Source organism: Pezoporus wallicus, unplaced genomic scaffold (genome assembly GCF_028554395.1).
Source record: "Pezoporus wallicus isolate ANWC-B61680 ecotype Strahan unplaced genomic scaffold, APGP_CSIRO_Pwel_v1 contig_3817, whole genome shotgun sequence".
Lineage (NCBI taxonomy): Eukaryota > Metazoa > Chordata > Aves > Psittaciformes > Psittacidae > Pezoporus > Pezoporus wallicus.
The window spans coordinates 8,717,720-8,745,691 of record NW_026635157.1 but is presented as its reverse complement, the minus strand read 5'-3'; the positions used below and the strand labels follow the sequence as shown (position 1 = coordinate 8,745,691).

The 27,972-nt window shown below is 41.1% G+C and overlaps 1 protein-coding gene across 1 annotated transcript in view; it reads right to left on the bottom strand.

Moving 5' to 3' along the window:
- Positions 1 to 977: 977 nt before the first annotated feature.
- Positions 978 to 27,972, bottom strand: part of SLC2A12 (solute carrier family 2 member 12) — a 29,566-nt gene continuing 2,571 nt past the window's right edge. Inside the window, exons 2-5 of the mRNA XM_057408061.1 lie at positions 21,269 to 22,591; positions 4,120 to 4,242; positions 2,450 to 2,582; positions 978 to 1,257 (exon numbers count right to left, since the gene is read on the bottom strand). Of these exons, the coding sequence (XP_057264044.1) occupies positions 1,161 to 1,257; positions 2,450 to 2,582; positions 4,120 to 4,242; positions 21,269 to 22,591 (1,676 nt within the window). The 3' untranslated portion in view covers positions 978 to 1,160. The remainder of the gene's footprint in view (positions 1,258 to 2,449; positions 2,583 to 4,119; positions 4,243 to 21,268; positions 22,592 to 27,972) is intronic.

The following is a 27,972-nucleotide window of genomic DNA, read 5'->3' as shown; positions in this document are numbered from 1 at the left end:
TTTTAATGCATGTTTTTTTAATTCAAAGAACCATTTATTTATCTGATAATAAATTTTTATCTTCTGATCATTCTAACAAAATCTGTTAACCTAAGAAACATTTTTTTATGGGACCCATATAGATAACCCTTTATAGAGTTTTGTTGAGTACTTCAGGATACACTTGGTAAGAAATAACCAAGAATTTTACATGATTTATGATTTGCAGTGATTATGGTTTCCAAACTCCCTTTGTGCTGTCTTGTACTGCACAAGTCTTACTTTCAGAATCCAAAAGTCAAAGTCTAGTGTGCCCTGTGTTGAGAAATAAAACCATTTTGGCATCAACTCTGGTACCTCCAGCTTCCAACTTTCCTGGGACAGAGAAGCCAAAGAAATCCTATTGCCTCTTCTGTAAGGCCATCCTTGATCTAGAGTAAGTTACTGTGCAAATGTCCCCCCATTAAACAATTTGATTGTTTTCTGAGCAGTATTTCCTGGGTCACTGAATCCTGTCGCTCCCAGGAAACTGTAGGGAAAGTTCCTTTGATAAGCTGAGCATGCTCTGTGATATAAATAAGTTCTGATGAACAAGATCCCTTTTCAAGTTTTCTTACTCCAAAGCTTAAAGTAATTCAGAAACAGTTCATACCCAGTAGTCCTGCACCATCCTTTACATGCCATAGTTTTCTGTTTTTGTTTTTGTTCTATAGTGTTGTCTTCCCTAACATTGACACAGTTGTTAACCTTTCTCAGTCCCTTGTTTGCTGGGCTAAACAGACCTGTCTTTGATGGGCTCCTCCTGTGAGATTCCTTCCTTCACCTTAGTACCCCAGTAATTCTTTGCACCTCTTCCACGCTGAGCTCCTGTTGAATAAGTGTAGCTAGAATTGTGCACATTACTACAATTTACATTCATCTTCTATAGGTAAGAGGTGAGTAACCTGAGGGAAGGTGAGGGATGGTGGTGTAAAGGAGACAGAGCCTAGATTTCTGGTAAGTTACAAACTACAACAATCTTTAATGTTGGCTGTAAACTGCCACTGAAAGAAGCTCTACTGAGAAATTAAAGAGATAATATCATGTGTATAATAAAGATACCATGTGTCCCATCAGTGTGGGCACCACTGAGGGGTGTTTTTATCAGTCTTTTGGTAAAGGCTGCTTTGATTGCCCTGGGTCTAGTAGAGCTGCTCTTTCTCTCTTGTGGCAAGTTCCACCGGCACCAGTTTCTCTCTGCGCTGGCTCATCCAGCACCATGGGGTCTTCACATATTTCCTGGAGAAGGAGAAAAACACACCAAGGTTTGCCATCAAATACAGCTGACATGCTCTCCCTGCATTGCCCTGTCGAGCCTGGGTGTGGGGATGAACATACAGGATGCTTCTGCCTGGGCAGTATGAGCATGTCACACACCAAAGAGGCCTGATTCTCACCCTAAGGCATCAGCCTTGCAAAAATTCTGCCCACTGAACTAACTGTTTCCCTTATCATTTCTTTATTCTTTTAATCATTATGCTGGTAAGTCAGTTGTGAGTCCAAAAAAGCAAATGGCTGCTGTAAAGCAGCTCTTTGAACAGATCAGGAGAGTGCAACATTTTAAAAAGCAGGGCTGCTTACTTTTTCTATTATTTTTTATGGCCAAAACCAACTGAAAAGAAAGGTGGAAGCAGTAAATTGATAGCAAAAATTGCCAGTCGATTTACAGACAATGACATCTACATTTGGAGGTTGTAAGGAAATAGCATGTGTATCAGCAAACCATTTAATTCTGTTCTTCAAATTGATGTACTCTTTTTGTTGAACGCATATAATTCCAAGGACCAATCTACTTCTAAGGAACGAGAAAAGACTGATAGGGTCAGAATAGGTCATATTAAATGAGTGGGAACATGGCATTCATGTCACCAGCACTCTCTTCTTCTCATTGCTATTCTCTTTTTACGTGGTGATGTGGGGACACATAACTCATACTGGAAGAAGCTTTTATAGGTACGAGCTCATAGAGTCTACAGAGCCACAGGGCTCAGTAAATGCACAAAAAATGCCAGCTAGAAGAGCTATTAAAACTAACATGGAGCCTTGAAGTATTTGAAGTAGTGTCTCTCTCCTGCCCTTTTTCTGCCTGCAGGCTGAGATACACAGCCCTAAATGTCAGATCACAGTTGCCCTTCTCTCTACAAATGCCAGTAAGCAAAAGTTCTGGGGAGCCAGGCCTGGCTGCAGGTGTTCCTCACAGGGATGCTAGATAGAAACCACCATCCTTTTAAGGCCAGTCCCTCAGCAGCAACTAAATGTCTGCTTGGCTGCTAATATCAACTCATGCAAGCTCAAGCCTTGAGAAAACCTGTTTTCTCCAGAAAAAAAAAAAAAACAAACCACGCAGTTTCCTTTTTTTTGTTAGCATGTGGCATTGGAAGGCTTTGTCCCTCTGGCACCTGGCAGATGCGATCACAGTATTAGTACTTACTGTTCAGCTAGTTCCATGGATATTTGTTCCAAAGAGCATCCTTTCGTCTCTGGTATAAAGACAGCCACAAAAGCCATGGATGCTAGGCTCATGATTGTGTAAATGAAGCACACCCAGGACAAGCCAATGAGCTCTGTGAAGAAAGAAAACATGTCTTTTGTTTTAAATTTTCAAATAGAACAATTTATTTCTGTTGTTGCATTTTGTAAGATACAGCTCCTAATGCACAGGAGAGAACTTAGAAGCTAGGCTCTTATCCTTAGCTCACTTATTTGTGCCTGGCCATAATTTGGAAAAGAAGAGTGGTTTTGCTTTTTCTACTACTTCTTATGAAAGAAAATATATGGTTCCTGTTAATCCATATTAACAGGAACCTATTAATTTATTTTGCTTGCAGTCATTCTGGAACACGTAATTGATGTAGTTACACTTTCATAAATCCAGATTAGAGACAGTTAAGCCAATAGAGTTACTGCAGCTTTACATTAATTGCAACTGAGACCAGAATAACAGCTAGGCGGGCATTAACAAGTCAAGCTCCGTGACAGGAGGGGACTTTCAGGTGAAACAGTTGATGCTCAGCACCCGAAGTGTGCACTCTCTACTTTGGGGGATATTTCCTTAGGATTAACTCTAATCCAGTCCAAGGACTGAGCAAGTGTTGGCAGCTGGAGTGCATCTGCTGTGCATTTTCTGGCTTGTTTTTGTCCAAAAGCTTGTGTAGTTCAGCAGCGCAGTTCTGTGCTGCAAACCAAAATGCAGTGAGGGGAGGAGGGGCAACTGCATTATTTGCTTCTGGAGATGACCCTTGATCTGACTAGTGCTAGTATGGACATAATGATTTTGACCTGGCATATTTTTCACAGTGTCAACCAAGATAGTACTCAGGTTTTTTTTACACATTTTATTCACAGATCGTGCTTATTTTCAAATCCATCTCAAAATGCATATAACAGGATGAAAACCACCTCGACTTCTTGTGTGTTGATTGCCTGCAAGTAACGTAGAGTTAAAGGAAACCTGGAATTTCTGTTCCCTTATAAATTTTGATTTTCAGCATGTATTTTCTTCAAAATAAGACTGAAACCTAAAATTTACAAAACTTCTTATGAAATAAAATCAGGAAAAAATATTTTGAATCAATTCATTTTAACCCTTCCCCTTGTTTATCATCACTTTATAAGTTGCTATATGGTAGTCTGTTTTCTTGCATTAAAACATGAAATAATTTTCCCTTACAAAGACACCTTTTTCAAAAGGAAATTTTCTCAAAGCCAGGCCATTAGTGTAAAAAGGAATGATTTCAACAGGATTGTCTTTAAACATATTTGATCAGAAAAGCTGTGATCTGATCTTGATCAGAATTTCCATTGACTTCAGAAGATGTATGACTAAATCATACATTTTCAACCTACTGCTAAGGCAAGGGTGTTTTTAAGAGCTGGGGTTTACAGCCTGTGGAGTAGATATGCAAGGTGCTCTGATGGCTAGCACCATGAGGCTTCGAAGGGTGTGCTAGAAACAGTGACATTACACTAACAAACTAAATGGAATCTGAATCTGCTTCCTGAGGCACCACAACTGCAATTTTAGCAATGATGTTCATATAGGAAACATTCATTTTGCCCACTAGGAGAATATCAACTTGGAAGGACACAGGGAAATCTTACCAGTTACAGTCAAAAATGTCAAGGAGATGAGGAGATTTATACCCCAGTTCATGCTAGATGTCAAAGCCATGGCCCGTCCTCTGATGCCACCAGGGAAAATTTCACTCAGGACCAGCCAGGCCACTGAAACAGAAGGAGCAAAACATCAAACAAACAAACAAACTAACAAAAAGTGTTGTCTTCAAAGGGGTGGCTTTCCTTGCTGTACAGTTAGGCAATCCATTCTCTATGAGGGTGGCAAGGCACTGGAACAGGTTGCCTAGAGAAGTTGTGGCTGCCCCATCCCTGGCAGTGTTCAAGTCCAGGCTGGATGAAGCTTTGAGCAACCTGGTCTAGCAGAAGGTGTCCCTGCCCATGGCAGGGGGTGTTGGAACTGTATGAGCTTTAAGGTCTCTTCCAACCGAAACCATTCTATGGTTCTATGATTCAGGTGAGGCCACCTGAAAGAATAAGGTGATTTTCCAGGGCGAGCAGCAGGTGGCACTGGGGCAGCACCAGCGCACACAGAACCAGGGAAGTGAGCTCTGACTGCACAGCTGTGTGGGAAAAGGAGCTGTCACTAAATAATTCTCAAGTGACATAATGCTAATGGAAATGGGGCAGCAAACCGAAGTAATCCTCAGCCTCAGAATGGCACTGTGTGTTTATGCCACCTTATAAATCAACTGGCCACACTGGAGCAGGTTTGCTATTCCAGCTCTCTGCTCCATATAAATGACATTCCTGTGATATAAATTAAGAGATAGGGTCTGATTTTTGGCTCCTTCATATCACACCACACCATAGCGCAGGTGATCTAAATGCTGGTGTTGCTAGCCCACAAAACCAAATACAGACATGAAGAGCTGTCTGTGTAACCACCTAGATAGCAAAAGAAAAAAATGACAGCACATTTCTGTACTATTCCTGGTTATTAGAAAAGCAAATAAAACAAAATAAAACAAAACTAGGAAGAAACCTCCATCATCTTTTTGTTCATAAGGAAGATGCATTCGCAAGAGGAAGCTTCTTGAAGAGACTGTGTGTTAGAAGATGACCAGCAAAAGAGCAGAGAGGTACTTGTAGATGAGTTGTGTCTTCAGACCTTTGGACATCATAAATTGCTCCTCTGTTATACTGTTTCTGTAAAATGACAGATGGGATTTTCTTCAAGACATTTGCATTGGGCAGTCTTAAAGATATATTTTAAAAATAGGTTCCCTGTCTGCGTCACACTGTCCTATCCCTCTGGACTCTTGTAGCATTCCTGTGTGGCAGTACTGGTAAAGGCAGAAAACAAAAATGTGCTGTGTAAAGAGACTAGAAAGTGCCAAATGAAAGGGGAAATAAAAGGGCCCTGAGCCTTGAGTCATCAGAACAGGTTGGGGCAATCTCTAGGTTTCTTTGCACCACAGATTTTAATTCAATAACCTTTTCTGGAGCTGGCCCAGACTTTACTTTTTTTAAAAAAGAAAAATACAAAGAACTTCACTCCTGCAGTGGGCATGACCTGGCAGAGTGGTTATTTTATTCCAGGGTATCACACTGTGTAATAGCCTAACGCTGTTATGCATAGTCAAGTGGCATACAGTCATACCGCAGCTGCCATGTCCAACAGCAGCCATAGAGAGCAGTTTTTCTTTTTTTTACTGAATTGGATCACAGTAAAGTTTAATTCTGCTGCTGACAAGACAAACACTGCTCTAAAGTAATGCCCTGGGTATGTTTTGTGCAGTGTCTACGCATGATGGGGGAGCAAAGAACAGAACTCGCTTCTCTAGCCCGTTGTTTTTCCTGCAGGCCGGCTAGCCCTGTGCCTGAGCACAGTCAGGCCTGGCAAGGCATGGGGATCTCAGGATTGTATTTTGCCCCTTCTCAGCATCAGGACTGTTGAAACCAGTATCATTAGTCACAGCATGTCATGACAGGGAGTGCTAGCCGAAATGTAAAGCAGCAAGCAAGCAAGATTCAAAAGAGCCCTTCTGAGCAGTGTGTGCAAAGCCTGTGGAGTTTGTCTCCGTGGGATGGCCTGGCAGCCAGCAGCCAAGCTCGGCTGGAAAAATTGCTATACACTGAGACTGGCAAACGGGATATTCACAGTAACGTTAGGCAGGATTTCAATAAAGTTTGAAATAATTCAATCCCACTTTCTGCACAGCATAAACCACCCTCCAGGAGCAAACTTCTTCTGTGGGAACTTTAGTCTGCATTTACTTCTAGAATCTTCTTGCATTCAAGCAACTGACAGTGGCTGCTCAGACAGGTAACGAGTGAGGAGGACCAAGTCCCATGAACTGGCATGGCAGCCCCACCAGGCTGGGTGAGCCCTGACCTAGATGGGCTTCATCAGCATCTAGGGCACTGGGGTACAGCTCATGCCACAGCTGAAATGTGTGGCGCTGTGGCAGCTCCAGTAACATGCATTTTTCCAAGGACAGACTGGCTCTTTCAGACTAACTACTGCAGTGCCTTGTCTGGGGGTTTGAAACATATTGTTTTTCTCTTAAGAAACCAAAATGCTTGAGGAGCTGCATCAGCTGCAATAGTGGTTAGCTGCTCTTATTTCAACCAGTTATTTAGTTCAGACAGATCCCACTGACACATCTGATCTATTTTTCATTCTGCTAATGGTAGCTACTTCCTCTGGCACAGCCCTGACCTCGGCTTAGCTGGCAAGGAGTGGACAGGCTTATTCCCTGCAGGGAAAGAGCAGTTGTAAAATTCTGGCACTTATTACAGTCTGTTTATCCCTTTCCCTAAGCTTGAAGCAGCAATAACGATCGATTCTTTGCTTTTAGCACCTCTCTGGGATTGTTTCTGCTATTTGTACTTTTGCCAAAAAACAGCAGCTGCTGTAGGTACAGAGGGGTTGTGGCCTTCTCTTGGGGAGCCGGTAACTAGGTTTGGGCTCCCATTCATGATTGCTGCTACCTTGTGCACTGTGTGCATGCAGCACTGCAGAAATTTAACCTGTACGCTCCCAAAGTCCCTGCAGAGTCAACTATGTGCTCTGCCTTCACCAGTCTAAGCAGTGGTATGTTACAGTGGAAATCATCTTATCTTTAAAAGACAGTCCAAATCCTCCTACTTCTCACACACATCTCCATCTGATGTGTAATTTAATGTGATTGCTGTGATAGCAACCACATTGCACACACAGTAGTTTTCATTGTCTGTTCTTGTCACCCTTAGCTAGCGTTAGTGGATAGATGTGAAAAGAGCTGGTGCTCTCCCGGTGAGATGTGGATACGGGATGAGGCTAAGAGCTCAGCATCAGCCTCTGCTAGATTCAACAACTGCAGGATTTGTTCATGCAGTGGCTGCAGGTAATAACTCACCCTTGCTGACCTGCAGTGCCTTGTATGTTGACAGCAATTAAGAAAAATTGTGCAGATGAATGGTCTTTTATTATGGTATAAGCTATAGACTGCCTACTGCAAATGCAGAAGAAAATATTGCACTGGATTTGAACTGTTTCATTAAGTGCCACAGAAATTCGATGACCGGACATTCCTTGCTCAAGTGGGAAGGGCAGAGGATTCAGGTATACAAACAACCTCTTGACCGAATGGTGACATTCACTTCTAAACAAAGTCACAAGGGCTGTAGTGGCAGAAAACAGAGTAATAATGGAAGATTTCAGCTGCTTCCATTAGGGCTAAATAAATTGCATAATGGAACACAGTGCTGGGACTACATTTTAGGTAGCATAGATGATGGTTTCTTCCAGGAATTTGCCTGATACTTAATAAGAGAAAAAAAGGCAAATCTTGCTTCAGTGCTGAGCATGGGTTCAAGTAGTTCAAGATGTTAACTGTCACAAAGATGCTCTGTTATATTGGTTATAACATTTCAAATTCAATATCCTTGTAGCAGTGGAAGAGCCAAGAGCCTACCACATTTTGTTTCAAAAGAAGAATATTGGAATAAGCCTGCTTTCTATGAAGATATTAAAAGGACCATCAGGGTAAATACATCAGGATGTTATGAAGAATGTTTGAATTAACTTATTAGAGGCTTAAAATACATCTACAACCAAATAAAATAAAATAGCTCAGCAGAGATAAGAAACTGAATGAAGAAAACTGTTAGAAATGTGTCTTCATAAAGTTGTACACTGCATCCAGACAAAGAAAACACAGTAGAATTGCTGAAAAATTACTTGCAATATCATCCTTGGGCATTTTGAGTTTGCTGGCTACAAGGACGAGAAGCCAGGGATGGAGGATGTGACACTTGCCAGCACTGAAGAAAACATTCCTTGGGAATACAGGAAGTGGTCACTCCGGCAGAATTCTGTACCAAGCTGCAGGCTGGAGCTGGGATAAAGCTGAGTGATCTCAGCTGGAAGAAGGAAAGGAGGATATGTACAGTGTCTTGAGGAAGAGTTGTCTAGTTTTTTTTGCTGAGGAAAATGATGTCTCTTTGAAAGAGTTAAGGAACATGGGGATTCAAACGAATGAGCCACTGTGCTTTTCAGTTTCAAAGAGCTTTGGTAAAGTGCCAAGGGCAAAAGAGAAGGTATTCACATTGATCAGTAGCTGTTTATAACAAGAAACCAAGCACAAGGCCAGTCTTCACAGTGGAAGATTACTGGATCTGCTCAGTATATTTCCAGGACTTTCAAGTGAGGTTTGAATGCACATGAAGAAGTACTGATAGTACAAAATTATTAAGGCTAATAAAAATAAAGAGCATAAAGAATTGCAAAAGGATCTGAAAATATTGACTAATTTGGAAAAAAAAAAAAAAAGACCCATAAAATCCATTATCAATTCATCTGAAGTCAGGAGAAAGCCAGCCAGCAGTACCCACACCAGCATGCCAGCATTGCTCAGGGCAGAAGTGCTAGAGCCTCCATGGGCAGCCCAGACACAGCATCAGCTCCTGTGAGGCAGAGGTAATGGGTGCAGACAGAGGCTTGGCAGTTATTAGGAAGTGGACACTGAATGTTGTACTGAGAACACTATGCCTCTGTATTTGTCACATTACATGCAGATCTGGTCAACTCAGATGAGGTAGATGACGTAAGGGGCTCTGAAAAGAGCAATTAGACAAGTACCCTTCATCTTAGATAACATACAGCAGAGGGTAGCAGAGTTGCAGTGGAGATGAAGAGAGGTTTTTGTTGCATTTTTAAAGACAGAAACCAAGAGAATCCAAATGAAGTTACCAGGGACAGCAGTTAGGAGAGGCTTTAGGGAGGACATGCTTTTTCAGACAAAGTGTATTTCAACTGTGGAACTCATTTTGACAGGGTGCTTCAGATGTGAAAAATATTAGTGAGATAAAATGATTAAATGCTGGGTGTTAAAGCACCATTTCTCCATATGTGTGGAAAAAGATCCATCAGGAATTATTGCTCACAATAGCAAAAATAAATCCCCAACATTTTTCTTGAAGTTCCCTAAATTACACATAAGCAGAAGGACACGTTGTGCATGCTGCATGAGCCTTTTCTGATGTATTTTCCTGCAGCATCTGCTGCTGGCTATTGTTGGAGGCAGGGTAAGAGATTGATTGAGTGTCCCTTTTGTTTGAGTCAACATGTCAAACTTAATGAGCTTTGTATTTGGGCCATAAGCAAAGAGATGTCTCAACCCTTCTCATGATGCTTTTCTTACTTCCTTACTTTACAGCTGCGCAGTAAATAAAACATGTCTTTAGAAAATAATCGACTTACATCAGAAAAACTGAAATATCTGATAATATCTGATAATATCTGAGCAATACTGTGAGCTCGAGGGTACTCAGCAGTCAAGTGAGGTACATGAATGAAGAATGTCTTTGTTTTGACCTTATTCTTGTCAGGAGGCAGAAGCAAATTGGAAGCTGCTCAGCAGCTCTTGTTAATGAAATTTTAGATTTCCTTAGTATCCATTTGCTGCTTAGCATTTTTTCCTTTCGTATTGTGTGAGATCCTTTCCTTTGTATTGTGTGAGATCAAGTTCTTTATGGTGAGATTTATAAAGCAGCCATTGCAATACTTCAAAGAATTCAAGTTTCTGAGTTATAAACTCTGGAAAAAGATTAAGTGGACTTACAGCTTAGGAGGGAAGTGGGCAAAAGTATGTGAGACTTTGAAAGGGGGGATTGGGTTGTTAGGAACACGAGGTCCAAGGGAAGATAAGGAAGGGATTATCCCACCAGTAATGCAGGCAGACCTTCTAGGAATGTGCAACAAATGATCAGCACTGGGGAAGGATGCAAGCAAGCCACTGATTAGCTTCCATTAGGGAAAGGAAGTCAAACAACATGTCTAATGACTGCCTTCGCCAAGACCAGGGTTTTTTCCAAGCTTATGAAACCCCACAGCTTTTTTATTTGACTGTTTTTTGCCTGTGCTGGGTATTGACACAAATAGCCAGATGGCCCATCACTTCTCACAGCTTCAGCCCTGGTTCTCCTTGATTTCAAAGGGGGATGGCACAAGCCTTCATGATGTGCATGGTGATGATGGCATACAGAATGGGAGCACAGCTGGGATTTGGGGCAGGAGGTACCTGCTGCTGTAATGTACCAGCACTGTCCCAGTGCTGCTCCCAGCGTTCACACAATGCAATCCCTGCAGAGGCTTTTGTCTTTGGGAAGGAAATCTGGGGGGCTGGCAAATGCAAGGGATGCTTAGACTGGAAAGAAGAGAGGGTGAGAGGGAGTCTGTGCTTTTCCAAAGCAGGTAAAAGAGATATGGCACACAAAAAGTGAATTGAAACTCTGGCCTTACTTTTGTGCAAGAGGCCAAAACAGACTATCATGACCAGCATTAAAAATCAGTGACTGCTCAATGAGAGACATTTGTCTGGCTGGCTCTGCCCCATAATGTGAGACTGAAGTGGCACATACAAAATGAATGAGTGGCTATATTGCTCTGGAGTGCATATAAGCTGCCAGCAGAGTGCCAACCTGCAAAGGGCCAAGACAAGCTCTGTGTGTGCCCATTTAAAGGAATGGAATTGTTCTATTGCTGAGAGATAAGGGAGTCAGCAGAAGCCTCTGCTAATCTCACACCTTTGGCTGCATCTCTGTGGGAGAAGGTAATAGGTAGCACATTCTGTGGCTTCCAAGGTGCTTCTCTCTGAGCAGCTTTGTGACTATTGGTTGCAAGATGATATCACTGATGATCCAAAAGGAGCTGGTGTGGCAAATCTGAAACTGTTTTAGTTTTCTTCTGGCACACTACATTTCTCTTTCTAATGGCTAATCTTTTAGGCTGACTCCTTAAAGTAACATACTTTAGGACAAGTGGGATTTAATCCTCGAGTCTCTGAGGGTGAGAGTACATAAAAATATGTACTCTATACAGTGCTTGTACTATTTGCATCACTATCTAATAGACGGCTGAACATTTGCTTTTTTAAGGAACCTTGCACGGGATCAAGTGAATCACCCCTCACTCTCACTTCCTCCAGTTTACATTAGAGCAGCAGAAGAGCTTCGGAGAAAGAGACTGTGAGAACAATGTGTTACCTCCTTCCCTTGTTTTCTGGGCCACTTGGCAAGGAGGGCAGTGAGATGTACTTCCCCTCTGATTTCCCCAGCCATCCTTCCTCCCATAACCTTCTCACTACTGTGAGCCTGCATTTTAACATTTTTGGGGGTTTTTACTGTTGGAATTTTCATCCCCGTGAACTTGAAAAAAACCCTGTAATGCCTGGTATGGGTTTTCCTAATTCATGCAAGCTATTCAATATATTTTTTAATATATTTTCAGTGATTTTCAGTTACCATCCATTTTCAGCTTGAAAGAACGGTCACAAACAAATAGAACTTTCTTAGAGACAGTGATTCCTATCTAAAGGATACTGGGCAGCAAGCGGTACATGGATAAGGATCAAGGAATGGCATAATTGTCTTAGTTAATGTGTTTCATGGCCTATCTGCCAATAATACTACTCAGTAGCAAAATATATCAGTAGGATACATTATGGCTTTACTGTATGGAGATGTGCAATAGTCTTTTGTCAGGTCTCCTAACAGAAGTTGATTTGAATTGATGTATGAGATGACAATTCTGTTTTTAACTGAATTTCACGGCCATTCTCTCTCTTTCTCTCATCCTTTGTTATGTAGACACTCAAACTGTCCCATGAGGACAGAACAACGTGCAGAGCAATCAGAAAGAGAAAAAGAGAGAGGGGAAAAAAACATAAAGCTTTTGAGGAAGAATGTGCTTATTATAATAAACCACATACTGCCATCAAAAAAAAAACAAAACAAAAAACAAACCACATTTTAATTAAAACCTGAAATGTGTTTTCCTGTTTGTAGGTGTTTGTTTGTTCAGAATATTGAATCCAGGATAATCCTTTGAGGCATTTGCAGAGGAATGACTGCAGAAGCCAGTCTGGGAAGTTGTGTCTGAATTACTTCAGATTATCGCGTATTTCACTTATAAAATGTATGGAAAGGAGAAATCATCCAGATGGGTGCTGTAAATGAACCTGTTTTTCCAGTATCCAAGGCTAATGTTGGTCCTTGTAAAGGGACACACCAGAAAAGAGCAGTTGGCACACAGTAACTGGGGGCAATTTAAGCCTTTGTTCATGCAAAATAGAGATTTCATAGAATAAGAGAACAGTTTGGGTTGGAGCAGACCTTAAAAATCATCTAATTCCAGCCCCTCTCTAGACCAGGTTGCTCAAAGCCCCATCCAACCTGACCTTGAGCACTCCCAGGGATGGGGACTTTTGTGTATGTTTTACAAACTCCAAGTGGAAAGGATAAACTATTACAGCAGTGATTTATTTAGTGAGAGGCCTGCAGCGACCCATTTTTTAAGTCCCTCACTTGTCACTGCTGGTCCTGCTTTCCTTTGGTTGCTGCTGGAGGAAGGCAGACAGAAGGAAGATGAGAAGGCTCTAGGTCTGCCCACCACAAAGTATCTTTTAGTGCTCCTTTCATAAGAGTTTCTGTACTTAGGGTTGATTTCCAAAGGCAACAGAAGCTGGGACCCCCCTGTGTTTCCATTACCTCTGAGAAAAGCTTTCTGGCTTTCCTCCTCGGGCTCAGTGTGACATAGAAACTCAGATGCCATGAGGAGAAACCATCTCCTGATTTCATGTGCTCACATAACATTGGGCCATGCTCTCTGCACTTTGGCTGCTAGTCTACATAGTCCTCAGCAGTGCCAGTAATTTACCTGATTGTACATTTTAATCTCTCTGGCATAATTATTTTTTCATAGTTTACAATACATATTTTATTTTGATGATCTTTACAAGTGAAAAAAAATACTGTTTATGCTTCTGAAGTCCTACTCACAGTTCAAGTTTCTGCACAAAGCTGGCCTAAGATCAACTTGCCTCTAAAAAACTCCCAGTCCTCTCTCCCAAAGGAAACTATATTTTATGAAGCTTGACATATTTTTTCACAGATTTCAGTGTCACAAGCATCTTCATTCCCAGAACATGGTCAAGGAAACAAATGTAAAATTTTTCATTTGCTTTGATATGGCTATCAAAGACTGCTATTATTTACTGAATGCTTAAATGCAACACAACCTACAAAGGAAGAAGGGCAAATCTGGCTAATGATAGGCAGCCTTTATTATTGTATGGAAGTTAGTACAGAACGGTATGCTAGATTCACTTGACAGTGCATCCATTTAAAAAAGACAATGTCCTTGTGGAAGAAAACAGGATTGTTAGGCCCAATTACTAGTTACAGTCACAGCAATATTAGTTCTCTAGAGTGAGTCTGGAGGGAAAATGCTTCATTTTGGACAGCAGGTGCTAACTAACCCAGGTGAAACTTAAAAACTATGCCTAATTTCAAACACAGGAGCCATTGCTCTTAAGCAGTGTCTCTGTGTCAATAAGTTTATAAACATACAATTATTAGTAGAGACATATTTACATAATCCAGAGCACCAAGATCGGAATATTGACTCAAATCGCTGTTTAAGTGGAGCATAGTATGCCAAAGTACAGGTAGTCCCCTACCTTTTTTAGGTGGTACTTGGAGGGACAAATTGTATGCTCAGCAACAGCAAATTGAAACACCATCATAGTGGAGGCACAGGAATATTGGCTTGGGCATGATATTGTCACTTCCTCTTTTCACAGTACCAAAGGCTCCATCTTTCAGAAGGCAAAACGCTTGGCCTGATACAAGACTTGTCCTCATTCACATACTGAAAATTAAAGTTACAAACAGGAGCACAGATGTCACTGAAAATGATGCTCCACATTTCAGGTGTGCACCTCTGTATGTAGTTTAAGTTCAGTCTCAGGCTTGAGCAATGCTATTCTGCTTTTTGCATAATGAAGTCCTAAAATAATTAAAGAGAAGCTCCCACTGACATGGTCATATCTCATTACCGTAAAAGCCTTTTTTTCCTTTTAATGTTCTTTTTCACACTTGAAGAAGCCTTACAAACTTGGATGTTCTATAAAGGTGGATAAGATTAAACTATTTGGCTGGTATTTTAGAGAATATTTTCTGAAATTCAAAATCCTGTAATTCAGCATCCAACTATCCAAAAATGTCTTAAATTACCTTGTACTTCACTACTACTAATTAGCCTGTGGAAAGGCAAACCGATTCCTGGGTTGGCTGATATGTTAACAAGGATCTTCAGATAAACCTTGTTTGGGGCAAGGAAACGGGGAGCACTAGGCAATTCAGAGTCCTTGCTTTATATTTCATTTTGGCATGCCTTGTATTCCTACTGCACAGTGTGAAATAAAGGCCACATGAGGCACCATTTGAAGAGCAGAGGAATAATGAACTAGATAAATACTAGGAGTGTCATATTCAAACCACATAGATGCATGCATAAAAAGATGATTCAGTACAAAAGAACAGTGCTAGGAATCTTGTAATAAAATAAAGAATTCAAGATAATTTTCTAATTAACTAAAATAGGACTTTCTGTACTGACCTTTAGTGAAATATGAACATTTCCAATGTTTATTATTCTGGTTCAGATCCAACAAAAGATTTAAGCACTTGCTTTTTTTTGAGCACTTGATTTAATCCCCGCCACTATCTCCTTCTCCCAGTGTAAACCACAAAACGACATAAAATTGATGCTGCTCATTCCTGTGAAATTTAAGGCCAGGCTGCAGCTGCTCTAAAAAATGTAGAAGCTCAAAAATAAAACATTATAAACAAGTGTCATGCAAGGCAATGTTGAGCATGAATGCCTGTTAACAGCAAATTCATGCACACTATAAATTAATACAATTATCATGTTCTGTAAAAGCCTGCAATGCTGCTCCAACATCAAAGATACTGATATGAATTCTAGACATCCCTATCTTTTACCTGTCTTTTCCATGCTAGTGCAAGGCCATACAGCTTATGATGTTTCAAAACACAGGAACAACTACATGGGGGGATGGTGTCAGAATTTCCACACTGACAGTTCTCTTTCCCACTGGATTTTCCAGTTTCTAGCAGAACATTTGGTGGCCAAGAGCAAGAGCATTTTGGGGCAGAGAAAAAGCAGTCCTATGCAGCCTGGGTCATATGTCTCTGGCAAGAGATATGACCACTGTGATCGAGTCCCTGGGCTGTTCACTGTCTTCTGCCTTTAGTGACTGAAGTGAAAGAAACATAAAAGGTTCTGCATTTAACTGTGCTAATGATTCATGCTTTAACTCAGGTAGACAGTTTATCTAAGAATCACAGCAGCAAAATTAAGGGAACTAAATCTATTTCTATTGAAATTCTCTGGGCTTTAGGGTAACGTTCCAGCTCTGGGCTTTTGCTTGCTTAACCCAACAAAATACACAAAGAAACACTGCCACAGACCCCATAAAATGGCATAAGAAGGACGATGATGGATTGAAAGAGGGACTTATTTCCTTCCTCACCTCCATGGATTTCACTTTTCTTGTGAACCCTTGAACTTTTTTCTATCTATCTTCCTTGATCCTTCTTGCCCGATCCTTCTTCCATCTTCCCCACTGTCCCCAGCATGGTTTTAAAGCTGCATTTAATGCTTCAACAGCTCAAATCAGATGTAAAGAAAACAAGGGCGGGGGGGGGAAACAGAATAGAAAAGAACAGACCAGGGTAGAACAGAATAGAGCACAGCAGAACAGAACAGAGCAGAACAGAATAGAGCAGGGCAGAACAGAGTAGAGCAGGGCAGAACGGAGCAGAACAGAACACAGCAGAACAGAGCAGAACAGAACAGAATAGAACAAGAATGGGAGTAGGAATAGTTCAGTTGGAAGGGACATACAATGTTCACCTAGACCAACTGTGTGACTACTTCAGGGCTGATAAAAAGTTAATGCATGTTATATGTGAAATGGTATCACACAGTCTAGCTTAAGTTCCTGGTCTCCCTAAACTTCCTCAATAGCTAGTGAGGAAAAGAGGGCTGCTCCAAAGCAGAGGTCAGAGAACATGGGTCTGAAAGCCCCCCTTAGGTGGGGAGAATATTTCCCTTTGTCAATTATCTGACGAATCTGGCTCCTACATCAGCTAAATTTCCAAATATGTTGAAACATCTGTTCCATTTTATGAATAAATTAGCTCAGTAGTAAAGCATCAATTCAAGCTGATATACTCAATATGGCAAATCTGCCCACATTTAAATTAGAAATGGATATTCTCATCCCAAACTAGTCTTTCATCAGAAAAAATTGCTCCTAAGATTTTCCCCCACTAGGGGTTTGCCTTCATTGACTTCCATGCACAAGTTTTGTTCCTTACACGGCCACTGAGGCCCACAGAGAGTTTCCACAGCAGTGATATGGTGCATCACAGCAGGGCTTGCTGGGGATCATAGTCACTGGGACTCTATGCTGGGGCACATGAAGCCGCAATCTCAGGTCCCTCATGTGAGAGGAATTTCATCAGCGTGAAACTAAAAACCCAAGGGCAGCTTGGTGGCCTGCCACCCTTTCAAGCACTAGCATCAAACCTGGGACCCAAGCATCTGGGTTAAAGCTGAATGGAAAGTCTTTAGCAACAGGCAATTCAGAAGAGAAGCCATTCCTTTCCCATGAACTGTCACAATGTCAGCAGAGCTGATGTGATTTGCACCAACAGATTATCCCAAAGTTTATTGACCAACTGCCTAAATGCCTTTGCAGTTGTACAGAAACATCTCCAGAGGACTGACAGAGGAGGAAGAGATCTTTTGTGCAAGGCACCAATGCCATACACGCAGTCCAAATGCACACATTTGCCATCCCCCTCTCAATGTGTTCTCCAGTCCACAGCAAAATATCCCCATGATGTTCATGGATCCCCTTGAACTGCACTCCTGCAATATGCGTGAAGAGGTATTGCCCAACTCCTGTTTTGCTCACTTGCTTTTTATTTACTGGAACCAATTCAGACAGGGAAAACAGATGCAACAGATGCTCCGTTGTGTCCAGACTGAGTTTGCATTTCCTACTTCTCAGCCAAGGGCTGTTGGAGCCCCTTTGATTTTTATTCAGTGAAGAGGATTGCCTCCAGACCACACTGTATCCCTTTACTAATGTGTGTGGTGCTACTGCCTCTCTTCTGGCTACTTACTGGTGAGATCGCCCGGTGAGACCTTGTCACTCAGGGGATATACAGAAACACATGGAAAGAAGTTGTCCCTATTTAGTCCTAGATCTCAAATGGCATCAAAGGAGATGATCAAGGCAGAGAAGGAGACCTTTGGTAACAGGTGCCACCTGACAAAAACACCTGAATTTTGTTTGTCAGGTCTGTGGGGAAAGCAGCAGGGCTCTGGGTTGGACCCACTCTGTTTCAGAAAGGCTACAGCTGCCCTACAGGTGTTAACCATGAGAACTCTCTTGCACATGCTTTATCCGTCTCCAAGAGTTCCACATTTACAGCCTCATTTTGAAAAATAAGCCTGATAAGGAGTTTGTCTTTCCTGGCTCCTGCATCTCAATACATTGTATCACACAACAGTGATAAATGAAGGAGGTGAACCCTCATTATAAGAACGGACAACTATTTTTTCCCTGTCAAGTGGTTTGCAAAGGGCATCTGGCAAAGGAGATGCTCTGCAACTATTTCAGTTAACCCTGTGCCATTTAGTAACTGGTCATGCATGGCCGTGGCCCTGACTAGACTTGCTCTGAGTGTCCTTTGTGCTAAATTAATTTCCAGGGTCACACTGAACTTTTAGAGCCCCTCTCACACTCTTCACTCTTCACATGGCAGCCAGAGAGCAGTTTTTCTTTGGCTGTGCAGGCATATTTCCCTGGTGAGACTGGTTGATCCTCATTTGGATATACAAACAAAGGTAACTCAAGGCAAGATGGGTGTCAAGTGAGTCTCCTCAGTTAATAACTGCTTTGAAATACCTCTACAAACATCTCTGGAGAGACAGCATGTGCTGTTCTGCAACGTGATGTAACACTGATCTGTTGCACCTACAAAACGTCCTCATAATTTTGTGAAATTAAGTGTGAACAAACAGTTGAATCACAGTTTATCAAACATAATTAGTCTGAAACAGAGCAGCAGAAATACTCATTTTATCTTGCCTAAGGGCAGATGATATAAATGCAGAGCACCCCAGAATCAAAAACATAACTAAGTAGATGCTTGCTAGTCTGTGAATTCTTTTATAATGCAAAAATGGCTTTTATCTCTGTCTATTTTTTGAGTACTCATCACTCAAAATGAGGAGTGATGAGCACTCAATTTGAGTGCTGCCTGGATGCTTTGATAAATGGCAGTAAATATATTTAGCATATGTTTAGTTCATTAAAAAAAAAAAATCCATCTACTTTATGTAATTTGGAGACAAAAGAGAAATCATGGAAAAATACATTCATAAATATCTGCTATGCAAATCTAGACTGTAAGTAGTTCTTTAGCCAGGGTCCCCCAGAAGGAAGGGGGGCTGGGGAAAGCCATCAAGTAGTTAAAAAAAAGAAGATGATAGAACTCAGGCTGCATGATCTGAAGTTGCATGGAGAGTGTACCATGTGTATCAAGAATGTACCATTTTCCTAACAGCAATAAATGGACTGTCCTTTATCCCCACAGAACAGGATTTAGCACAGGCTCAAAATAAACTGAGTGATTTGTTTTTTTTTTTTCCAGGAATAGCCTTATGGGGTGGAGAGAAAAGATCAAGATTCTCTTTGCTCTTTGTCCAAAAGAGGCTGATTTAATCTGTAGGTTACAAGCAGACACATTCCCAGCAGTGCCTTGTCTCAGCCAGCAGGATGGGCAGACATCACACCGATTATGAGATTTTCCCACTGAAAATACAGTTGTATGGGGGTTACAGTGCTTCTGTCCCCTGGTGTCCAGGCATCGCTTGGCAACAGCAGCCAGTGAGTACAGCCTTAATGCCTCCCTCTCTGCAGAGTAGACAATGTCTAACAGTCTGGTCCAGGCCACAGACCAGATTTAGAGATTAACAACCTAAACATGTTAAAATTGTTTATATAAGCAGAAGTGCTCTGACTGTTTTTCTTTACACTAAGAAAGGCACACTGAGCTAGGCTTTTAACATACATTCAAGGATCTGGGCTCCAAGAAGCAGATGTTGAAGGCTGCATATGAGACGCAAATCATAACTTTGGATTCCAGCCCTGATTATTTAACCACAATAGATCCTTTGCAGATTCAAACAATCTCTTGATTTTCAGGCTCCTGCATTTTCTAGACATTGTCAGTTTTAACTTTTAAAGGCATGAAAATGTTTTGAGAGTCCTTGAAATACCTATATCTCTCCTTGACCAGGCCTTCATTTCTATGCAAATATATTTGTCTGCATAAATTGCCTCAATGTGGTTTTATCAAACATGATTTTAACATGGTGGAGCTGAGTCTGGGCCTGTTCTTTCATTTTTGCTGTTTGAGAGCATATGTGCTCATGGTCAAAAAAAGAGATCAGAAAAAAGACAACATCCTCAAAGATTTTTCGGATTATCCTGGCAAATATACATCAGTCTCTGTAGCCCTCAAGGAAGCAGTCGTTATCCTTAACTTCCCATTAAGGCAACTCAAATGACTGGGGACCCATTCACAGCCAGGTCAACAGGAAAGCACCTTTCAACAAGACACCAAGCCTGAATGTGTGCCCCTGCCTTGAGGGTCATTAAATCTTGTGTTTGAAACAAGGAGTAAAAGCTCAAGTAACGTTTTCTTTTCAGGGCTGCACCCCTGGTTTTGAACCTGCGTCACTGAAAGCAGAATCCACCCTCAGGATGATCTGTAAGGAAAGGAATAATTCTGCAATAACACAGTCAAGCTTGCTGCCCTGGCAATGAATGCTTATCTCAAGCTGCTCACGCAGTGTGTAATGTTTAAAATAAATAAATACTGCAGGGGAGTTGCTGTTAGTGCAATTGTTGGATTGTATTCTTGTGTCAAGCTTTTTATCATAATAGTACAGCGGGAGTACACTATGTTTGCGGGGCAAGTTTGAGCCAGGGCAAAAAAGTACATAAAGGCTGTTAATGAATAATGGACTCCGAGCATGGGGGTTTTGCAGTGTGGCTTAAAAAATCAACCCTTTCAAAGAACAGTAATATGTTAGTGCTATTGGAACACAACAGAATAAAACAAAATGTAGAGATGTAATTGCTAGTATCTGGGAATGGCAGACATGTTGTCTGTAGAGAGTGTAAACTGTGCAAATGTGATGGTAGCCACAGCAGTACCTCAATTGTTTAGTGATGTGCCTTTGTGTTTTTCCACTTGTGCTGTTCAGCACCAGTAGTAGTGATGATACTACAGTTTGCTCATGAACTATGATATCTTGAATGTCTTTTCTATATTTGAAGACTATTATATAGTCAAGGGGCCAGATCCTCAGCAGGACTCAGGCATGCTGTCATTTCATGGATATGATGGTATCACACTAGGCTGAGATTTATGTTGGGTTTACGAGTTAGCAGCAGCAAATGCCTGCATCTTAACCTTCCTAATGTAAGGACACAATAGACTAGGAAAAGGAAAGATATGGATGGGCCCCCAAATTTTGTTGTACAAAGCTCAGAGCAGTTTTTAACTTCATTGAATTGAAGAGAGATTAGGCCATTGGCCTTACTGGGCAGGACCTCTTCCTAAAACGTACACCCAGGCCCCCCAGGACTGTCTCTGACAATGCCAGTGCATATTAGCAGGAAATGTTGCTTTGCCTAACTTGGGAATTGCCTGATGCCAAGGCAGGCATGTCAACCCAGCACTTAATCCACATGCAAGTAAATCATTACAAAGAGTTAGAAAAATGAACACTTACTTGGTCCAAGACCTATGGAAAATGCAGCAACATAAACAAGCAGACTGACCAGCGAGAGCCATTTCAGGACAACAGGAACTTCCTCACTTTCCACGTGAAAACCTGTTGTGCTTTTGCCTCCTGCAAGGGCAGTACTGTTCAGTTCTCCTGTCTTGGCAACATCTGGGCTTCTCTGCGCATCAAATAACAATCTTTCTGGCAAACCTGCACTAGCAAAGAGGTCCTTGAGGCTACCATTGGTGACACCAGTGGGGTTTCCTGGTCTCTGGTGAAATAAATCCTCTGGAGACTGGCTTCTGCAGATGCTAGTGAAATTCATATTTATGTTACGGTTCACTAAGCCCATTGTGACCAAAGATACTGCCATAACAGAAGAGCCAATACATAGAAAAGTTTTACTTCCAACTTGATCCACAAAAGCTATGGCTGGGACTGTGCTGACCACTTTAACTACTCCAACTCCAGTAGAAGCCAAGCTGGCAGCTTCATTGCTCTGGAACCCCACTGACTTCAAAACAGTTGATGCATAAAATAGAATGTTGGGTTGCCCAGTTGTTTGCACAAAAAAGACTAGGGTGAGTCCTACCAACATTCGAGCTCTCATGTTGTTTTTTGAACGAAACAGGTCCAAGAAACTATACTGATCTTCATCTTTCAGGGAAGACTTGACTGCAGTAAGTTCTTTAGTAGCATCTGATGTTTCCCGTAACCTCTCCAGTACTTTTCTCGCAGCTTCATCATTGTTTTTCATTACAAGAAACCGAGGACTTGGAGGAAGGAAATACATGCCAATAGCCTGCAAAACACCTAATGGAATCACAAGGCCAAACATATACTTCCAGCCATGAGATACACTAGCAAAAGCATAATTTGAAATATAGGCAAAGAGAATGCCCATCACTATCATGAGTTCATTTAATGATACTAGGAGGCCTCTTCTGTGCTTTGGCGCGATCTCAGCAATATACACACATGTTGCAATTGATGATAATGATATGGAAATACCTATGGCAATCCGTCCCACAATAAGTAGCCCATATGATTCATAGGGCAGTATAATCAAACTCCCCAACACAAGTAAAGAAGATGCAATAATAATAGCAAGTCTCCTTCCAAATCGGTCTATCAGGAATCCACCAATAAGGGATGCGAATAAGGCCCCAAAAAGCAGGGAACTCACAACGATTTCCTGTTCTTTGCAAGAGAGCTCTAATATGCTGCTCATTTGAAGAAGAGCTCCAGAGATAACGCCCATCTCATAGCCCATCAGAAGTCCACTCACAGCAGCAAGGGCAGAAGATAAAAAGGTAAATGTTCCACAGCCTGAAATTGGAGAAAAAAAACCACAATAAATTAGAAGTGCGACTTCTGCAACGTTCTGACAACTAATAATAACTTTATATTTGGACTGATATACCAGTCCAAAAAATCTTTTAATAATTTTTAGGTGAAGCTGTTAGGTGACATAAAATGATACTGGGGGGGGGAAGGGGGGGGGGGGGCAGGGGGAATTATTTCTTATAAACACCTCTTTAATATTAAAGCTTTTAGGTTTCTTATCTTCCTGATCAGAAGTTGATAAGATTTTGATCTGGCCCTAAATATTAAAAATTCTCTCTCAGAGTGACATTACAAAAAGCAACGCTGACAATACAATCTTTTCTTAAGAAAACAGTTTTTGCCTTTGACATGTTCTCAGTGTTTTTGCTGTACTGAACTGAGAAAGTCTTGTTTACCTGACTAGTGTACCATGTGCAAGGAAAACAATAATTTCCAAGTGAAATTGCTTCAACCCTGACTTGAATAACTAACAAGTTACACTGTTCCTACCACTTACCAATTCTTTTGATTCACCTGAGGATACCATGAAGGCTGCTGGTACCAGTGTTTTTATTTTGCAAAATGAAAACTTATCCAGCAAGCACCAGGCTGATTCAGATAGCTGGGATATTGTAGGGAAACCTGGCTTTGAGGTACAAATTCAGGAACTTTCTGGGTTTTGTTCATCACTAATCTCAGATACTTCAGAATATCAGGATCTAATATTTTGCGTATATAAATTGTAGCTTATGATGGCCACAATGTCAGGAATAAAAAACAGATGGTGAAAGCATAAACCAAGTGGAGATTATATGCTTTTGAATGTCCACTTTAAATTTTATACAACTATGATTCATTGTTTATTTTTACAAGATAGATTTGACTGATTGTATTCTAGTAACTGTGAGGCCTTTTACACCCAAAACCTTGAAAAATATATCAGTTTGTTATTGTTGGTCTTATTCTTTTTCCCAGCATGACTTTCCTCTCATCATGATGTTGGCTGCCACACAAGTAGGAAAATTGACTTCTAATTTTCTGGTTAGTTGAAGAGATAGGATGTATCTGAGGAGAGGTAGCTTTTGCATCATAACTGAGTCAGTCTTTCAGTTAATTCTCCTGCAACAAGCTGGAAAGTGGTGTATGGTCTAATTGAAAATGATACATATACTTTGTTTATTTTTAGCTTATTTTTCTAAGGCATTAAGGCTCTTTGATCACACTGACTGCCTGGAGTTCCTCGCCAATAACTTTTGAGCACATTTTGAGCACACAGAGGATATTACATTTCTAAAGCAAATCATGAAAAGAGAGGAGAAGGGCAGCCCTAGCAGTACGTATGCATTACCAAAATAAAGAGTGGCAGAGCCCAGGCCCAGACCCTGGCACATGGCCATATATCCTGCTAAATTGCTGTCATGGTCCCTGGCATGTTTGTGCCCCAAACCAACTCTTACTCTCCTAACAATTCCTGAAGGCAGCTCAAGGTGTGAGCCTGCTGTCACACCCTACAGCTACTCCACAGAAGGCTGAATCATTTTGGAGGGTAGCGGAGTATACAGTGTGAATATAAACTGTGCCTCCAGGGTCAGGGGATATTAGTTAGACCATTAAGTCTATTAAGATAAGTATCACCACCTATTAGCTCTCTACTTGGCTCTCCCTTCCTTCCCTTTTAGTGAGGCAGAAGCCAAGTGGCAACAGCAGGAGCTATTGAGTGCACTCCACTCAGCCTACTCTGCCTCTGGGCTTGGGTGACTGAAAAACCAGAGATAGTATATGGTAAAAAAACACATGGTTTTGTCATGATGGGCCATAACAGCATGGGGGAAATGGGATATTGTGAGAAGTCTTTCATAAAGTGGGGGTAGATAGTAGATTCCTTGTGATGGAGTAGGACAGCTTGAAGAAAATGTCAGAAACAAATTTACAAAATGCTTCAGTGATGGAACTTTTTTTTTATATATATACTGTTGTTATCCATGTCTGTATTATGTCTAAAGCTTCTTCCTCCATATCTGCAGTATCCAAGGTCACTGCACTTACTTTAAGCAGAAGTTAGTGAATGGGTCAGGTTAGGGCAAGATCCTGCTGTACTCCCTTCATACACAGAACTGCACTGAACAGTACTGCAGTGGAAATCCTACTGTCTCCAGTTAAGCTGTTTTGTGCTTCCTGGGCTCCATCCTCCAATGCATGCATGCAATATACATGTTATAATTGTAAAACCTAATTTGTCCCTCCCCTTTATACTTTTAACTTGCCTTCTTGCTGCCTGTTACTAGATCTGGAAAATACAGCCTTCAATGAATCCGAGCTACAAATCAGGGCTGGAAATGGCAGAGTTGTGCTGAATTAATGAGCTTGGGTACCAGAAGTTACACTGCTAATTTGATCACAGTATCACAGTGCTCTGCCCAAACTACCGCTCAGTGCTGGTATTTATGTTGTCTTGGATATCTCTGTATTTTACATCATTGAGCCATGTAGATTTAACCTAGGATTTTGCCTTAATTTATACGTTATAAAGCCAAAAGAGACCATTGTGTTCATCCAATTTGCCACTTATGAACAGCACAGCATAACCCTTCAGACTCATTTAAATGATTTTTATTTGAACTGGGCCATTTAAAATATTCAGCTTTGATTTAAAAATTGCTAGTGGTTGAAAGCAAATGATTTTAAGTCATTATTTCTCCCAGTGGCTAATTTCTTTCACTGTAAATTATCTGTAAATTATTTCTAGGCTCAATTTCTGCAACTTCATCTTCCAGCCATCATATAACATTCCCTGTTTGCCTACATTTAGCTGTGTTCACCAAGTACAAAATTATGGCCTGTTATCTAGTCATCCCAAAGACCTCTCTTTGATAAGCTACTTAGCCTGTGAGGCTTTACAAGTTTACCAGTCCCTTAAGTATTCAAAGCTGTTTTCTCTGAATTCTATCCAGATTATCAACTTCTTCAGTAAATTATGAACTGGACCCAGTGCTCCTGCAGTGTTTGCACAATGCCAGATAGAAACTTGACAATTTTCCTCCTCTACTCATCTAAAGACTGTCACAGCATGTACAGGAGCTCATGTTCTGCTGGTTACCCTACAGGACAACCAACTCCTTTTCTGACAGGGTTCTTCTCAAGGCACTGCCTTTCTTTTAAATATGACCTGACTTTTTTGACCCTAGGAATGCAAATCACTTTATGTCTGTATTGAAATACATAGAATGGTTTCAACTTACCTAACTGTGAGAGATCTGCAGCATCTCTACATTTCTTCTGTAACCAGTTGTGAAAAATAGGCATGTCTAGATATTTGAAGTAGGTCAGATGCCTATTTCTCTCCATTGCCTATAAAAGGAGTCTGTGTGGCTTGCCCAGATGCAGAAGCCAAAAGTTAGCAGAGGGGAATCCCAGACAGTACTTTTACTTGCAGTCAGCAGGCCAAACCACCCAAACTGCATTCAGGCAGTAGCATATCCCATTGATTAATCACCCACAAATAATACATTATTATTTTCTTTCAAGCAACTGAGAAAAGATGTTAAGCAGCAGAGGGACAAAAACTGAGTGTAAGGCTTACCAGCAGAAATACAGCAGCTTGGGCAGTGTCTCCTATTGATACTTTGAGGTCTGTCCTGCACAGCTTTTAATTCTTTAAATGTGCGACTGCCAGTTTTGTATGGTTCCAGTTTTTGATTCAAAAAGAGAGTGCAGTCAAATATCTTGACAGAGTCCAGCACCAGCACTGTTCTTTACAATCCAGACTCTGCTTTCCTCAGCCTGTGGTCCTCAGAGAAACCAAGGTGAATATTTATTTCTAATCTGGGAGGCTGTACAGACTGGTTGTGAAGCTTGGACATTTAGGAAATTGATAGGGAAGCACTCAAGCCCATATATTTCTTGTCTCTCCAAGTACAGCAGCTTGAATAATGTCTGAATAACCAACTGGCATCGTTGTTCATGTGTCCAGTGACAGATACACACAGTCATATAGAAATAGAGGAGGGCTGTAACTAGAGCAGGCCCCTAAATGAAAAGCAGATTCTAATGTGATGCAAAGGGAGACATGTTGTCTTTCTGAGTTAGCAGCAGCAAACTCAGCAGTTAACTTGGTGTCTCTTGTTCCTCACAGGCCCTGTTCTGCTGAGAAATACCCTTATATAGCTATGAGGTTTTGTTGTAACTGGTGTACCTAAGACTTGACTGCTCAGAGCTACCTGCTGAGTCAAGCCCTGAAATCTCTGCTTGGTTTTCCTTTACAGTCCTCCTCTGGTCAAAATTCCCCCTGACTTCAGTGTATGTTTTGCTTTAACATTTCCAGATAAAGCATGTTGCAGTAGCACTCACAATCCTTTTAAGTGTCACTTTTAATTATGTTGCTGGCAGTTCTTAGGCATTCTTTTTTTTTTTCTTTCCCCCTAAAAAAAGTTCTTAAAATTTATATTCCTCTTATTTTCATGAGAAGCCTGAAAATTCCATGGCACTGTGCATCCCAGGGGAATAAAATATTTTAATGATATCCTCCAGAGAAATTTGTCTTTCTGTTTGCAACAGACACCATGGGTAATGAGTGTGTGGCTGGTATGTGACAAATGATTGGAAAGTCTATTCTAGAGTTTCTGCATGTAAACAAACTGGTTTCTCACAACTGTTACTCAGGTCAAAAGCAGCATTACTTGGCAAACAAACTCATATTTAAGAACATTTGCTGGAAGTGTGCATGCTAGGTTCCTGAAAAGGAGACAAAGCACAGCTGTGGTATAGCCCAGAGTACTGATGGTGAGACTGCATAGGGTCAAGTAATAAGGATGTGACCTTATTTTCAAGCACATGTTTGGGAAAATAGAGTCCTTCCAAACACAAAATATTTGGCCTGTGCCTAAATTTTCTGGGCACTACAGATAAATGATCTGTGCCAGGGAAGACCTACAAGCAAGCTGAGCTGGGAAGCACCTCTCTTCCCCAACTTCATGTGCAGTAGAGCTATGGGATTGGTGCTCGGGAGCCCTTTGCAGCTCACCTTGACAGTACCACACACCATACTCCACATTAATCCAGACACTGAGGTTTCATTTATGTACATTTTCTTTCCTTTCTCCCAAGAGAACAAGCAGTGTGTGTACAGAAAACTAGTGGGATGGAATGGGATGTGGAGAGATTACTTTTTTTTGCGTGACCTGTGCAAATACATCTATTTTTGATAGGAGGGGATTTGACAGTCGCTTCCAACATGATGCTTTTTTCTGTTGACTTTGATTTAATCTGAGGTGAGAAATGTCTCAATTTGGGAGGGAAGGAAATTATTTTCCTGCAAGGTCAAATATATGCTCTTTAAATCTTTGGGGATACTTTGATCTATTTAGACATTTGGAAGGTGAAATCAA